Source organism: Chanodichthys erythropterus, chromosome 8 (genome assembly GCF_024489055.1).
Source record: "Chanodichthys erythropterus isolate Z2021 chromosome 8, ASM2448905v1, whole genome shotgun sequence".
NCBI lineage: Eukaryota > Metazoa > Chordata > Actinopteri > Cypriniformes > Xenocyprididae > Chanodichthys > Chanodichthys erythropterus.
Window position 1 is genome coordinate 9,193,129 of NC_090228.1, and position 17,667 is coordinate 9,210,795.

The 17,667-nt window shown below is 41.8% G+C and overlaps 1 protein-coding gene across 1 annotated transcript in view; it reads right to left on the reverse strand.

Annotated features, from left to right (window-relative positions):
* Positions 1–17,667, reverse strand: part of LOC137024489 (scavenger receptor cysteine-rich type 1 protein M160-like) — a 49,311-nt gene that overhangs the window by 20,423 nt on the left and 11,221 nt on the right. The window contains 10 exon segments of the mRNA XM_067392064.1: positions 1,480–1,539; positions 2,069–2,130; positions 6,579–6,647; positions 10,589–10,887; positions 12,419–12,554; positions 12,641–12,724; positions 12,820–13,122; positions 13,266–13,583; positions 13,660–13,983; positions 14,207–14,521. Coding sequence (XP_067248165.1) covers positions 1,480–1,539; positions 2,069–2,130; positions 6,579–6,647; positions 10,589–10,887; positions 12,419–12,554; positions 12,641–12,724; positions 12,820–13,122; positions 13,266–13,583; positions 13,660–13,983; positions 14,207–14,521 — 1,970 coding nt within the window.

The following is a 17,667-nucleotide window of genomic DNA, read 5'->3' on the forward strand; positions in this document are numbered from 1 at the left end:
TATATATATATATATATCTCAAAACTTCAAGAAGAGTTTAATCAACGTTACACAAGAAAAAAAAAATGGATAAAAAAAAACAGAATTAATTTATTAAAACATCAAATCAATTTTTAGGAAGTTACCCTTCATACATTACTGTTGTCTAAATAAAATGTTAAATATTTGAAGAACTCCTAACTTCAGAAAAGATGGATTCACTTTTTTATTTATTTGCTAAAAGCACTTATTAGTTCAAAATACATTTCCAAAAAGTCCTTTCAATAGAATAACTGTCATTGAGCAGAAGTACATGTTTTGTCTTGTATGGGCTTCTGACCCTCAGAAACTTGATGCATGGGCAGAGCTTGAAACGTTACTGATGATGATATGATAGAGCTTTTTTTTTTTTTTTTTTTTTAAATAATCAGAAATGTGAAAATAATATAAGAACATAAAATACCCTGTCTGTTTGATTTATTTGTTCTATAAATATTTCCACTTTGTTTGTTGCATGTTTTGAATTGAAGTCCATGTTTTCTATTAATGTTTCAACTTGTAACAATGGTGGACTGAATGGTGGACTAAAACTTAATAGTATGTATCATTTAAACTCATTGTTGGGACAATTAAAAGCTGCAAAAGACTGTGAGGTGGTGGGTGTGGTCACAAACTGAACATAGCCCCTCCCTGTTTTCTTGGCTCCTCCTTCAAATAATCATAGCCTGCTGTTTGAAAACAAGAACAAATTCTTGTATCAATACATGCTTAATGTACAAATCAACATTTGCATTGCAATTTCTAGTTATAAAATCAAAACATATTGTATGAGATAAACAGGTCACAATAACTTACCTAACAAGTCTCTCGCATCTTCACTGATATTTCTCTCATCATCTACTCCTTCAGACTGCATTCTGATATAAATGTATCAATCATTAAATACATGAACACAATCTCACACTGCACTTGAAAACACACTACAATATATAAAAATTATAATAAAATAAGTATGAAGTATAATTTATATAATAATATAATTTGGAACGAAAAATCACGGTATCAGACTATCTTGATTCTAAAAGAGTAAAATGAAACCCACCGTCTTATGATGACAACATCATCATAGCTTTCTGATATGTCATCTGCAATAAAATAATGAAAAATGAAATGTTATAGGCCTAATCAAAGGACCATGCATATTCAAATAATATTAATAATTAAAGAAATAAACCTGTAGCATGATGTCTCAATCCAACAGTGATTACATCATCATAATTCTCTGTTTTAAATTGTTGTTCTTCTAAATAAGTTAAAAGAAAGAGGAAAAACAAACTGATTTGACTGTTTCCAGGCCCAATAATTTTAACTTGAAGTGAAATTATTTATTTATTTAAGATATTTAACATTCAGTAATGTTAACTTGGTAAGTGGAAGATTTTTATTCATTTCACATGTTTCTATGTAGCATGTAATATTATTATATTTCAGTCCTCTAACCTGAAAGAAAATTATCAGCATCTCCATACCCAGAATACTGTTCTTCAGAAAGGACACTTCCTGTTATAAAGGAGTAGAACCATAAAAATATGTTTACAATCACAAACCAGCTAAAATCCCAACTTCTTTTGGGTCATTTACAACTAACATTACATCATTTGACATCAAATGACACAAAAAAGGTCCCACAAATCTATGCAATTTATTCCACTCACTCCCCTGAGTACAGTGATTACCCTGTTGATCTCCTAAATCAGACAACCTGACACTTACTCACCCCTATGAGTGAAGAGATGGTGTCTATTAGTGGGTCTGTGAATCTCCTCATAAATGGCCTCAGTGTTCTTAGAGAGAGCTGTGAGTGTAGAGAGACAAACCTGCTGTCAGTTCACCTCACATGACTGATCACACACTGAATAAGACACAATATGACAGTCTCTGGATCTCTCCTACCTCTCCTCATCACTCTGTTCTGCTGAATCAGTATAAGCAGTGGCACTAAGAGCAGTAATAGCACAACTCCCAGTACAATCACAAGCACAGAGAGAGACGGAGGAGTTTGTGAACGAGAGACTGATGTTGAGCTCACTGTCTGAGAAACTGGAGGAGAAGATGATGTTGTTGTGGCAGGAGTAGTGGACACTGACAAATCTGGCAAAACAGACACAACCACTGTAAATGTCTTATAAATCGCATTAATATTCTCCTAAACAGTTTATAACATATATAATATTTTATACTTATATATTAAGACATTATAGTTTTACAGTGTCACTTTGTCGGTTCCGCTTTTATTTTGAAAAGCGGCGTTTTCTTCTTCAGATGTTTTTTTTTTTTGTGACTCTAAACTTCCGCTACTCTCTTCACAATGTGATGTTCACATATCGTCGGAAGAATGGTAAAAACTTGTAACCTCTTTAGTTATTTATCATGTTCATCCATTTGAATCTTGTAAAGAAAGAGTTTACATTGTGATTTACTTGATTAATTTTGTATTGCTCATACATGTTATTTCTAAGAGCTCCGAACTGTGAGGGTGTGTCGAGCTAGAGTGCATAGTAGCTGATGGCAGAAACTCTTTGATTAGCGCCCTTGGAGAAGTTTGTACTATTATCAGAAGGGATATTGTTTAAGGAAAGAGAATGTCAATACTGCATTTGTTTATGGGCTTTTTGCACATGTCGTCAATTTAAAAACATATTGTTTCTGTAAACAATTATAATATATTGTGTTTCATTTAAAATAAGCATGTGATATTTCATTTGTCATGAAGGCTTAAAAACACATTTCATATTTCATATTGGTCATTTGTTAAAATTATTTGTATTGGGAACATGATTAATATGTGAACATGATTTATGTGCAAATTATTTGTGAAACTACATAGAAGCATTTTGTATTTCTTCTGTTTATTCTGTAGTTTTCACGGTGTTCATGGTGCATGGTGCTCTTTGAGAGGAAGAAATAAATTGACACCCGTTTGAAACTCTCTGCGTCTTGATTGATATATCCGAGGGGCCGCTACAGTGAAAACTCATCGCTGCACCAGCCCTGCCATCCCTGGTGAGAAGCTGACACCATCACATCTGAGGTCCAACCACCAACCTAATACCAGCCAGTTTACTTCGCTTGCATCCAACCCCTGCACACAGGCAAGACTCAAAAATGGACAGCATGTTTAAGGTACAGCTAGAGCTGCAAAAAGAGACACTGGATGCCAAGGAGCAAAAAAGCTGAAAAGGGACAATTACTATACACACGCTTGCAGCATAACTGAAGTGACTTAAACAATAATTTGGTATTATAAGGTTAAAATATCTTGCAAGCTAATTCTCAGTTCCTAAAGCTTCTAAAACTGGTGACTATTTCAAGAAACTAGCCCATGCTCTTGAGTCATATCTGTTTATGAAAAGGTTAAAAAGGGTGTTTTGTTGTTACTGTTTTAAGGTAAAAATCCTTTTAGATGTCCATAATCTGTTAATGCGTGGCATAAACATTACTCTGTAGTAAAGGATAACTTCAGCTTACAAGTGTAAATTCAGGCGTTGGACAATCAAAGGCTACCCTCGACTTAAAGCAGCAACACAAACAAACAAGATGTCACTTAAAGACACCCCATGTAGGTCCAGCTCACGTGAAAGAAAGCTTACAGAGAAAGGCCAAGAGATGCATGACCAAGACACCAGAAAACGTGAGAAAGCATTTAGCAAGACCTATGATGCTTGGAAGCTAGTAGCAAGGGAGACTAGGACAAAATTAAAAACCCTCTGTTCATCAGAAGACCTTATTGAATTACAGCAAGTCATTCAAGCAAAGCATGATGGCGTGGGCCAGCAGTATGAACCTATGCTTCGTAACAGTAACACCACACCAGAGATTGTAAAGAAGATGGATGCCTGTGTTACGTTAACAAAAGACATTCGTGACCTTATTAGTAACCGTCTAGAGACTATTAATCAAGAGTATAATGATCAACTGGAGAAGGAAAGGGTAAGAGAAATATTAAACAAAGATGAATATGGGTCTGTCTTTGGCCACACTAAAACTGAAACGGTAAGCTCAGCGGAGTCACCAGAGAGATTGAGCAACCACTCCAGCTCAGCCAGTACCCACAGCAGTAGAGTAGATGCACAAGCAGAGCTTGCGGCTAAGCTGGAACAATCAAAAGCTATGAAAGAAATCCAAGCACAGCAAGCACATCTTCACAAGTTAGAAAATGAATGGAAACTTAAAGAGGCGAAAATGTTAGTAGAAATGAAACAAAAAGAGTTGGAAATGCAACAACAGTTGGAACAAGAGAGAACCAAATTGCAGCAGTTACAAGCAGCAAAAGATGTTGCCATAGCAGCTGCTCGTGTGAGAGCATATGACGATTTTGAAGGGTTTGAGAACCATGATGTGGAGATTAATGACCAAACTAACTCTGCTTGCTACAGAAAGCAAAACGAACCTCAGTTAAACCCTGATGCTGCATCATTCCACCCTTACCAAGCTGCTCCTGAGGTGACAATGACCCAGGAGTCTGTCAGTCTAGCCCAGGCAATCGCCAGCTCATTAAGTATGAACCGCTTGCCGGTCCCTGAACCAACCACGTTTCGTGGTGACCCTTTACAGTTTACAGATTGGAAGATGTCATTCATAGCTCTTATTGACAGAAAACCCCTCCCACCAAGTGAGAAGATGTTTTATCTAAAAAATTATCTTGCTGGAGAGGCGCGTAAAGCGGTAGAAGGTTTCTTTTATCGAGATTCAGAAACTGCATACAATGGAGCATGGAAAGTGTTACAAGACAGATATGGGAACCCGTTCATCATACAAAAGGCTTTCCGAGATAAGCTCATGAGATGGCCAAAGATCAACACAAACGATCCACTAGCACTACAAGAGTTTGCTGACTTCCTCCAAGGCTGCACTGAGGCGATGCCCCTCGTCAAAGGATTAGCTATCCTTAACGATTGTGAGGAAAACCACAAGTTGCTCAAAAAACTACCAGAATGGATTGTGCGCAAGTGGAGTCGAGTTGTTATAGAGGAACTTGACGCATCCGGAAGCTATCCAGATCTTGCATGCTTCACAAAGTTCCTGAGCAAAGAGGCACGGATAGCCTGTAACCCTATTGCTTCTCCATTGTTGATGAACTTCAGGGCCACAAATGAAAGATCACCAAAGAGAGCCAAAGCTCTCAACACAAATACACAAAAAAAGAGTTTCGCTCAGGAGAAACAAGAAACAAATGTCAGTAAACCAAAGTCACCTTGCTTCATCTGTAAAAGTGAAGCTCATAACATCACCAAATGTCCCACCTTTGCAGCAAAGAGTAGCGAGGACAAAAGGGCATTCATCTGTGAAAATCGGCTCTGCTTTGGGTGCTTGAGGAAGGGTCACATGACCAAAGATTGTAAGAGACGACACACATGCAACATATGCAGCCGTCGTCACCCAACCTGCTTGCACGATGACAGGAAACAAAGACCTGTGGAAGCAACAACGAATAGCTCCACTTCCACAGAAAACCATGCAAGCTTGGAAACGCACAATGTCGTATCCCATGCATCAACACAGCGTGCTTCCGCTACCTCAAGTATCGTCCCAGTCCTTGTGTCTTCAATACAAGAGCCACACAGAGAAGTACTTACGTACGCAATACTGGACACACAGAGTGACTCAACGTTTGTCTTAGAAGATGTACTTGACAAACTGAATGTTGATGCCCAACCAGTAAAATTAAAATTGAGTACTATGACGGCTATTGACACAATCATATCTAGCAAGAACGTCCGTGGTCTACAAGTTCGAGGACTGCACTCTAAGAACCACATCCAATTACAGCAGGCCTACAGCCGTGACTTCATCCCGGTGGACAAGTCTTACGTTCCAACGAAGGAAACAGCCTTACTCTGGCCTCATCTCAGACATTTGGCAGATAAGTTACCACCCCTTCTAGACTGTGATGTAGGGCTCTTGATTGGGTATGACTGTCCAGCAGCATTAACTCCTCTTGAGGTTATCATTGGGGACAAAAATCAACCGTTTGCTCAGAGATCAAAACTAGGATGGAGTATCATAGGCTCATCAAATCCTCACCTGGACAGACAAGGATGTCGGAGCTTTGTGCATCGGCTCACAGTAAAAGAACTGCCAATTCCATCGACGACCGACGTTCTAAAAGCCCTAGAAGCAGACTTCACTGAGAGAACTTATGAAGATAAATATGTGTCCCAGAATGATGTTCATTTCATACAGTTCCTCAGTGACAACATCACGCAGAAGAAAGATGGACATTATGAGATGCCCCTCCCTTTCAAGGGCAACAGTCCACCCAACCTACCAAACAACAAGAGGCTAGCCACAGTTCGCCTGCAGTGTCTTAAGAAGAAGCTAAAGACCAATAAACAATATTATGATCAATACAAAACATTCATGGAAGAAACAATTAACAAGGGTGATGCAGAGCTTGCCCCTACAACAAATCCAGGAGAGACTGAGTGGTACCTTCCGCATCACGGCATCTATCACCCCAGAAAACCAGACAAACTGAGAGTCGTATTCGACTGTTCAGCCAAATTCCATGGTGTTTCTCTCAACAACACTCTACTAACTGGGCCTGATCTTATCAATCCTCTGGTAGGAGTTCTCTGCCGCTTCAGGAAGGAGGCCGTAGCAATCATCTGTGATATCGAAAGAATGTTTTATCAGTTCTCTGTCACTCCTGAATCCCGGAATTATCTGAAATTCCTCTGGTGGAAAGGTGGAGATTTGGAGAAGGAACCACAGGAATACAGGATGGCGGTTCATCTCTTCGGAGCCGCCTCGTCTCCAGGATGTGCCAACTTTGGCTTGAAATATCTGGCACGGCAACACAAAGCTACCTATCCACTAGCATCAACATTCGTAGAGAAAAACTTTTATGTTGATGACGGGCTAGTCAGTGTTCCATCGATCGAGGAAGCCAAGAAACTGATCACTGAGTCACAGGAGTTGTGCAAAAGAGGAGGCCTACGCCTCCATAAATTCAACTCTAATGAGGAAGTAGCCATCGCCTGCTTAGATCCCTCAGAAAGAGCAGCAACCATCGAACCTCTAGGACTGGATCCAACCCTATCAGAGCGTGCACTCGGCATTCAATGGTCAATTAAAACTGACACTTTCAGTTTTAACAGCAGCTTGAAAGATCAGCCTTCAACCCGGCGTGGTTGCCTTTCTGTCATTGCCTCTCTTTATGACCCACTTGGATTCATCGCTCCATTCAGCCTAACTGGAAAGCGTATACTTCAAGAGCTGTGTCACAGAGGCATCGGATGGGATGATCCACTCCCAGAAGATATGAAGCCACGGTGGGAGGAGTGGATAAATGGACTTCAGAGGTTGAAAGAGGTTTCAATTCCGAGATGTTACCACCCATATGACTTCCATAACATTGTCAGAGTAGAGTTGCACCATTTTTCGGATGCCAGCTGCGTGGGATACGGTGCCTGTTCTTACCTCAGGTTCAAAAATGATAAGGATGAAGTCCATTGCAGTCTCGTGCTGGCGAAAGCAAGGGTTGCACCCTCAAAGGTCACAAGTATCCCGAGATTAGAACTCGTGGCAGCTGTGGTTTCTACGAAAGTCAGTGTCATGTTAAAAGGTGAACTTGACATAAAGATTGATGAAGAGGTTTTCTGGACAGATTCAAAAGTTGTGCTTGGGTATATTAACAATGATGCCCGTAGGTTCCACATATTTGTTGCGAACCGTGTTCAGCTGATAAGGGATAACAGTGATCCCAGTCAGTGGCACTATGTGGACACCGCAGAAAACCCGGCAGATCATGCTTCCCGAGGTCTTCGTGCTTCAGACATTCATTCAACAAACTGGCTTCGAGGACCGAAGTTTCTCTGGGATAGTAAATTTCTTCTAACACCCAGCGCTCCAGCAGAATTACTTGTTGGTGATCCTGAAGTCAAGACAATTCAGGTGTTCGCAACGGAAGCCAAAAACTACAATGACATCCTCAGTCGTCTGTGTCAGTTTTCCTCCTGGACAAAAATTCTTAAGGTGGTGGCGAGAATAAAGAGGCTGGGGTCTAAACAGAAACAGCACAGTGAGTATGTGACTGTTAAGGAGAGTGAGAAGGCTGCAGACGAAGTGATTAAGATCGTACAGCAGCAAGCTTTCCCCCAGGAGATAAAGATGCTTCAGGGTAAAAAGGACCTTCCAAACTCAAGCTCTCTTTTCCGTCTAGACCCTATCTGGTCTGAAGGACTCCTCTGTGTTGGTGGCAGATTGAACCAGTCATCACTCTGTCATAAAGTCAAGCACCCAGTCATCCTACCGAATAACAGCCACATCACCAAGCTGATTGTGTCTCATTTCCACGCTAAGACATGCCATCAAGGTCGAAGCCAGACTTTAATGGAGCTTCGGGCCAATGGATTCTGGGTAATTGGTGGGAGCAAGTTGGTTGCTAAGCTCATACACACTTGTGTGCTTTGCAGGAAACTGCGACGGCCAACAGAAAGACAACAAATGGCCGAACTTCCCACAGAACGCGTTGAAGCCTCAGCACCTTTCACATACAGCGGCATGGACTGTTTCGGTCCTTTCATTGTAAAGAAATCCCGCAAAGAATACAAAAGATACGGCTTGATTTTCACATGTCTGTACTCTAGAGCTGTTCATATTGAAATGCTCGAAGATTTGTCGACAGACTCATTCATCAATTCATTGAGATGTTTCATCAGCCTGAGAGGAGCCGTTCAACAACTTCGCTGCGACCAAGGCTCTAATTTTGTTGGCGCCAGGAATGAGCTCAAGGAAGCACTTAAACAATGTGACACTAAGCTTCTGGAAATCTTCCTGACTGAGAAGCAGTGCAAATTTGTCTTCAATGCTCCCTCTGACAGTCCTGCAGGTGGTGTCTGGGAACGCCAGATCAGAACTATTAGAAATGTGCTGAATGCCACCTTTGCACAGTGCCCAGGTCGACTTGACGACGCCTCCCTCAGAACACTGCTATATGAGACCATGGCTATCGTTAACAGCCGCCCGTTAACAGTGGATGGAATCAATGATCCACAGGCACTGGAGCCTATAACACCGAATCATCTCATTATGATGAAATCTAAAGTTGCTCTTCCTCCTCCTGGAGTATTTGTCAAGGAGGACTTGTATGCGACAAAGAGGTGGAGAAGAGTTCAGTATCTCATCGAACAATTTTGGAGCTGCTGGAAAAAGGAGTATCTGCTGAACATATCCTTGAGACAGAAATGGCACTCACCTCAGCGCAACCTCAAAGTGAATGACATTGTCATTATTAAAGACGACAACCTCCCAAGAAATCAGTGGCAACTTGGACGGGTGATTGAAACTGTTCAAAGTAGTGATGGCTTGGTTCGTCGAGTTAAAGTGCAAGTTGGTGAGTGGAAACCTCATAAAAAACAAGATCCACCCTCAAAGCCCTCAGTTATTGAGAGACCAATCAAAAAATTGGTGGTGCTCCTAGAGAACTGATTAAAAGAATGCGATTGACAACACTGCACAAACTGCTTTATTATGCCTCTGATAGCTTAACTTCAGGCTATTCATTTCTTAGAGTCAAGAAATCCTGCACAATTCACTTACTCTTTGTATATTTGTTCATTCATTGTACTAGGATTTGGTGGGAGTGTAAATGTCTTATAAATCGCATTAATATTCTCCTAAACAGTTTATAACATATATAATATTTTATACTTATATATTAAGACATTATAGTTTTACAGTGTCACTTTGTCGGTTCCGCTTTTATTTTGAAAAGCGGCGTTTTCTTCTTCAGATGTTTTTTTTTTGTGACTCTAAACTTCCGCTACTCTCTTCACAATGTGATGTTCACATATCGTCGGAAGAATGGTAAAAACTTGTAACCTCTTTAGTTATTTATCATGTTCATCCATTTGAATTTTGTAAAGAAAGAGTTTACATTGTGATTTACTTGATTAATTTTGTATTGCTCATACATGTTATTTCTAAGAGCTCCGAACTGTGAGGGTGTGTCGAGCTAGAGTGCATGGTAGCTGATGGCAGAAACTCTTTGATTAGCGCCCTTGGAGAAGCGGAATGAGGTATGAAGGAAAATGGGTGGAGTTTGTACTATTATCAGAAGGGATATTGTTTAAGGAAAGAGAATGTCAATACTTCATTTGTTTATGGGCTTTTTGCACATGTCGTCAATTTAAAAACATATTGTTTCTGTAAACAATTATAATATATTGTGTTTCATTTAAAATAAGCATGTGATATTTCATTTGTCATGAAGGCTTAAAAACACATTTCATATTTCATATTGGTCATTTGTTAAAATTATTTGTATTGGGTGTAAACATGATTAATATGTGAACATGATTTATGTGCAAATTATTTGTGAAACTACATAGAAGCATTTTGTATTTCTTCTGTTTATTCTGTAGTTTTCACGGTGTTCATGGTGCATGGTGCTCTTTGAGAGGAAGAAATAAATTGACACCCGTTTGAAACTCTCTGCGTCTTGATTGATATATCCGAGGGGCCGCTACAACCACATTCAAAATCAGGCAAATACACAAATATTATCAGCAATGAATTAATCATTTTCATCAGTGTTTTCTGTGACCTGCACAGGTGAGTCCAGCGTGATCTTTGTTGGAGCAGTCAGTGTGGTTCTTCAGGGAGAGAGGACAGTCCCACAGATGAATCTCATTCCCTCTGCACTCGCCTCTGTTCAGCCACACAACACCTTCACCAGCACCAAAGACTGAATTCCCATCAGCCCTCAGTGCTGCTCCACAACCCAGCTGTCTGCAGACCACCTGAGCATCGCTGATGTCCCACAGATCATCACAGACTGAGCCCCACACAGCGTTATGATACACCTCCAGCCTCCCAGAGCACCGGCCCTCCCCTCCACTCAGTCTGAGAGGAACATGATCTAAATTACAGACAAATAGACATTATTATTGGTCAACAGAGTTCTGTCAGAACAGCGACACCTACAGTGGGGTATGTGTGTCGTGTGTGTAACGAAGTAGCGGTTCGTACAGTTATTAATCAAGTTATGGATGAAATATGAATATAATAATTCATAAGGTTATGAATAAATTATGATTCATATATCGACCCAACGGGGAATTAAACATATATTGTGAATCAATTACAACGAATTGTAATCAATTACATATATGATTAGTTCTGGTTTAATAATTATTTAGAGAAACTGTTCGTTTGTCCAGCAAACTAAGTCCCTCACAGAATATTATAAACAGAGTTATTCTCTGGCCATGAAAATAACTAAAGCATAAAGCGATCGAAAAACGTTAAAGTGACTTGGTCTTCAGTTGAAAGAACAACAGAACAATCGAGCATGAATTAAGTGTTTTAATATATGCAGCTACGACTAGAGATTATACGTCTAAAATATATACAGGAGTATATACATATATATACACAAGAGTGAAAATGAAGAAAAGACATGGAAAGAAAGATGATCAAAGGATGGCAAATTACACAGTTAACGTAAACCCTTTTGAGAGAGAGAGAGCCAGCACAGAAATCAGTTTAGACAAATTCAGATAAATGATAATACTTGCTTATTGGTTCAAGTCCGTGTATAGCAGTTTCAATGCGCCTGGCTGGGTTGGTCCTTTCAGAGAGGGTTTCTCCAGCGGGGTTTTCAAAAGAGGTTTAAGCTTAAGTAACTTAGCCGAAGAGAGAGAGTCTCTAAGGAAGTGGTCCTCCCGAACTGCGCGCGTGGTTGGGAAGCGCGGTCACCTGAGGCGTCCGTGCACGAGGTGCTCGTGAGTCAGTCGGGAGACAAAGGAGAAGAAGAGAGACAGCGAAGGTGTGTGTCGTTGTCTTTATGGAAACCCAAGCTAACACACCTCCTGAATTGTAGCGACCAATAGATGAGCAGCACTATTTGGCGGGCAAAGTTGCTTTGTTTGGTCTCCTAGCTGAATTTGCATACTTAATGGCTATCAGCCTGGATTTCGAGATCGAGTGCTTTCTTCACAGTATCATTAATACACATAGAAAAATGCATATGTCAGCCATGTGACCCACCTCAGTGAATAGCTCGAGTCCGGAGCTTTACGAAGAGATCAAACTCGACAGATCAGAAAGGCATAGACAAAAAGTTATGGTTTACAGACAGGATTCCCCTATTAAAATGCACACTAGCACAAATACACTCATTTAAACACTAGGAAACATGCATAGGCTCTAAAATATATCATATATATATTCCAGCATAGTGGTAGTTCACATATACAGTCAAAAATGTATGTTTGTGAGTTTCTGTATGTGTCTGTGTGTGTGTTTTTGTGTGTCCCTGTGTGTGTGGGGTGTTGGAATGTGGATCTGGTCAGTCTCTGGGGGGGGTGCTCCTTTTGAAGTCACCAAAGTGAGGAAGTTGGACTTTACTGTTTACCATCGCAGGCCCACAAACCTGCCGAAAGTCACAGCCGTCCGGCGCCGATTTAGTGATTTATAAACAAAGTTCACCAGGTTAAAAGCGTTCTGAAAACTCCAAAGTTTATTGACTCTGAACGAATCCATCCAGGCGTTACATGTGATATTAAATCCTGTTGTGTACCCAGAACAAAATCATATACATGCATCTCATATGGCTGTTATGATTTTTATGTTCTTCTACATCAAATGGACTTACTGTTCATTACAGTAGGAGTCATACACTGTCTCTGATGTGGAGATGTGGAGCAAGACAAATGAGTTGACTCATGACTCTCCTGTTCTGTAGTCACAATCACAATATAATATACACAATTCATATAACTGACTGTTGTAATTACTGTTGCTTTTTAGTGATGGAAATTGCATCAGTCTTACCTGAGCAGGTGATTTTGGCCACTTCATCTTCACCACAGTTATTCTGTCCCCAGGGTGAAGATGGACAGTGCCACAGATTTGAATCATGTGGTCGACATTTAATTTCATCCAGCCAGTTACGAGCTGATTCAACTCTTGGTGTAGAATCAGACAAAACACCAGATCTTCCACAGTTCAGCTCTTGACAGATCAGACTCACTGTGTCTCTGTCCATCTTATTGTAACAAACATTACCCCAGGATCCATTGTAGAAAACCTCCACATTCCCTTCACAGCCCTCAGTTAACCTGATCTCTTTAAACTCTGAACAGAAGTAAAAAAAAAAGAAAAAAAAAAAAGTACATTTTCAAAGTGAGCATTATGGGCGTGTAAATGTGTTGAAGTTTCTACAAACTGTACGTTTAATTTAAACATATATATAATGTATAGTATAGCACCATGTTTACCTGAACACACGACTCCTACATCCTCCTTGTGTTGACAGTCATGTTTTCCCCAGCCTGGAGAAGAGCAGCTCCACAGGGACGTCTCATTCCCCTCACACTCCACCTCATCCAGCCATATGGGTCCAGAACCAGGACCAAACCAGGCTGGTACCTGCTGGTTACTGAGGACCACTCCACACCGCATCTGTCTGCACACCACATGGGCATCTTTAATATCCCAGGAGTCATCACACACTGTCCCCCATGAGCCGCTGTGAAAAACCTCCAGCCTCCCTGCACAGTCTCCCCCAGAACCCACCAGCCTGATGGACCCGTGACCTGATATTCAGAGAAAGAGAAACACATTAGTGATCACTAACAACTGAAGAATCTGCCCAGATGTTGCTCTTCTCACCAAGGCAGGTGATTGACAGCTGTTGTGTGGAGCTGCAGTTGAGAGTTTGTGGAGAGCTGCAGTTCCCCAGATGAGCTTCACTCCCAGAGCACTGGAAGCCCATCACACACTCATGACTGTGTTCAGGACTGGATGAAGAGGAGCCGGAGAAGTTCAGCACAGAGCCACAGCCCAGCTGTCTGCAGACCACAGAGGATTCAGTGAGACTCCAGGAGTCCAGCAGAACTCTCCTCCAGACCTGATGGATAGAAACTTCCACCTCCCCCTCACACTGTCTCTCTCCAGACAACCGCACCAGACCATCATGAACAGCCAGAGAGGAATCTGGAGAGAAAATCTTATGTTTTACTAAAATATTGAGAATATGCTCAGTAAAATATATGTAATATTTTTACACAATAAATAAATTCATACATAAATGACAAGGGCATTACACATTCTGTCTGAAATGAACATTTAGATTGCATGTACAAATGAATATTGCATTTATAATATTGAGTCTTTCAGCAGCATAATATCAGTGAATCTGACAGTAATATGGACTCACTAGAGCAGATGACTCCAACATCTCGTCTATGAGAACATTCAGCTCGACTCCATGAAGAGATGGAACATTCTGAGAGTTTTGTTTCATTCCCGTCACAATCAAACACATCAGCCCGGATTTCACCACATCCCTCTCCAAACCAGTCTGATCCCACAACAGACACGGCAATCCCACAATTCAGCTGTCTACAGAGGACACTGGCAGCTCTCATATCCCAGCATGCATCACACACTGTGCCCCACTCATTGAGGAACTGAAGCTCCACTCTTCCAGAACAAGAGTCTGAACCATTTACCAGTCTGAGATCAATGTAACCTGAATAAAAAAAGAGGTAAGCAACAAAAGTACAATACAGCTGACAGTGAAGAAGTTACACTGAAAAGTTTTGATAATTTACCAGAACAGATCAGTAACTGTTCAGCTGTGCATTCATTATCTCCCTCATTATCACGTGTACTTAAGTTCAGTTCTGTTGGTGTTTCATTGTTTGGTCTTGTCTATGTTGCATGTGGTACTTGTTCCTGCCTTCTTTGTTGTACCCTGTGAATTATCTAATAAAGCTCTATTTGAACTTCATTCATTGTGTTATCTTCACTGAACCAAAAGAAAGTGATTATACAGTAGCAAATCCTTTTGTTTCGTGTTTTTTTTTTTTTTTTTCAATTTCTCATGGATCTAGTATATCAGATCACTTTCCTGGATGACTGTCTCTGCACATTTTTATGTATGGGACTTCACACATAAACCTCTTCGAAGGAACTTCTGCATTCATGGAGTGGATGCTGGTATCTTGTGGATCCGATTTCACCATGGATTACTTCACCAGCCCCACTCCCAAACCCATTGCCCAGCCAGAAACCCACAGACGGTGAGATGAGACAGCAGGAACCCACCGCAGATAGAGAGAATGACTCAGCCGCGATGATGGAGCCCACACTGGGAGAAGCGATCGAGCTCTGACGAGGGGTGAGAGCCGGCTGTCCCATCCTGTGCTGAGGGAGTATGTGTAGAAGTCAAGGGTTTGGTTAGGATCCCCGCCCTCCAGCCCATCACTGAGAGTGAGATTCTGGACTATAATTTAGATTTAACCCTTCATCTGCCTGATTATCCTATAATGGACTCACTGGTCCCACCCAGACTCCCTCTCCCACCTCCTCTTCTAAATGTTCTTGCCAGCCTTCTTCCCAGACCACAGCCACATCTACCGCCCTGCCCGAGTCGTCTCCCACCAGTTCAAAATGCATGAACGCGCACAGCAGGGAGCAAAAGCATCACGAGAGATGACATTAAACTACTTCAAGTCTCAAAGCACATAACATTACAATAATAATGGACATAAACAACTTTAAAGAGCTCTGACCTGTACCACTGCTGCAGATTCAGTTCGCCGTTGGTAGTGTCGCCATTCAAACGCATAAATTCAAGTCAAGAACCATTCCTAGTATAATATTACGGGTTGCCATCTCTTAATTACAGTAGTTATGGTGTGAACGCAGCATAAGCTCATTGTTTTGGTTCAGGAGGAATTGTAACGGTGGTGCATTTGCATGGGGAGTTGGTGTCAACGCTTGATGGTGTCTGAAGCTTGGTGCTGACGCGACCGTCATAGAGACAACAGCACAACATCACATTACTTTCCGGTGTTGCATGAATGCGATTGGTTAGCGTCTTTTTAACTTGCCACAAGCAACGCGAGTTAAGCAACCCACAATTCAGTTCGGCAACACATGATGTCACCCATTCGAATTAAATAAGAAGCGTTAACGCTGACGCCCCTTGTGAATGCACCATAAAAGGTGCCTGCTGTTTCGGTTGCAGAGCTTGTGACCAACATCTGTCTGACTTTACATAGAAAGGTCAGAAGCAGGTAAAGAAGCCGCTTTTGTGCTCAATCAAACTGCTTTAAGGTAAAGTTTCTAGTAAAATATACAATAAAATTATTCACTGAATGTCTTTATAGGACAGAAGATTAACGCAAATAGTTAGAACTTGTGAAATGACTTGCTAGCTAAAGAGTGACGTGCGCTGTCTAATGATGTGTGGATCACAGTTATTTCAGCAGGCGCTGCAGATAATCCGTGGACAAGTAATAAAAAAATAACAGTGATTAATTGTGGGTGAAAACACAGTCGGTTGGGTCTTAAATGAATGCAACCATAAGTATATTCAGTCTGTGCATTCGTTCTTAAAGTGACAGCAGCATAATAAACCTGCTGCTGTTTGTCATTAATGTTAATCAAGCAACAAAAGAAAAAGACAAAATCACTCACTGCTCCTGACTGAATAAATTTTGTATCTTTATAGGGATCATCAATATATATTTAATCATTACAGTGAAGACTGTGCAGTGTAATTTCTTACTTGAATGCTACCGTTAAATAAATGCTTTGGCTATACATAGCAACTGAGAGCAACTCTCTCTTATGTTTATCTAACTCCACCGTTCAAATGATTGCGTGTAAATTTTGTTTGTATTTTTGTATTTTCAAATTACAAATTACTTGTATTTTCATTAAATAAACTTTTTTACAGCAGTATTTTGTATTTTTTTTTAAATACTTTTTGATGTATTTGTGCCCATCTCTGCCCTCAGCGTCTGCAGAGATCATTGTGCGTTCAGACTCGCTGAGCTCCCTCGGACCGTCGACTTCACCCAAGTCGGACCCACATCACCTTCGCCACGGACCTGTGGGCCGTCCAATGCTCTTTGGCCCTCTACCCCTACGGCTCTGGCTAGCTCCGCCCTCCCTCAGACTCCGCCTCTGCCCTCGGTCACTCAAGCTTTACCTCAGCCCTCCGGATCCCTGCATCCATCTCTGGGGGTCATCGCTGTGGCTCCGTCGTGGCCGTCTGGGTCTTCTGCATCGCTCCTCTCCATCAGCCCTCCACCTGAGTGCAGGTGTGGAACAGGAGGGATGCTGGGAAATGTAGTGCAGGGAAGGTGAGAGACTTGGTGACTGACAGTACTCCTCCCTCCCGGGAGGCACGCCATAGATGGTTCAACCGGGGAGGGAGGGAGGGAGGGAGGGAGGGCGTCCTGGAATCGTGACAGGTGATCCGGCAGTTCGGGACGCCACGGCGGATCAGGCAGCTCGGGATTCCATGGCGGATCGGGACCTTTGGGAAGCCATGGTGGTGTGGGCCCTTCGGGAAGCCACCACGGTTCAGGCAGCTCGGGATGCCATGGCGGTGCTGGCCATTCAGGAGGCCATGGCGGTGCAGGCAGTACTGGAGCCCAGGGATGTGCTGCCTTCATGGCCTTGCCAACACGGTTCAGCTCGGCCACTTTGACCGGGGACGGATAGCCCACCCAAAAAATTTCCTTGTGGGTTTCTTGGGTGAATGCTGGCATAGGGCTGAGCTCAGGAGCTGAAGCAGGTTGGTGGGCTGAAGAAACATAGAAGGTGGAGTTGCCTCTGGACTCGGAACGAGGAAGGGAATCCCCTCTGGACTCGGGACGA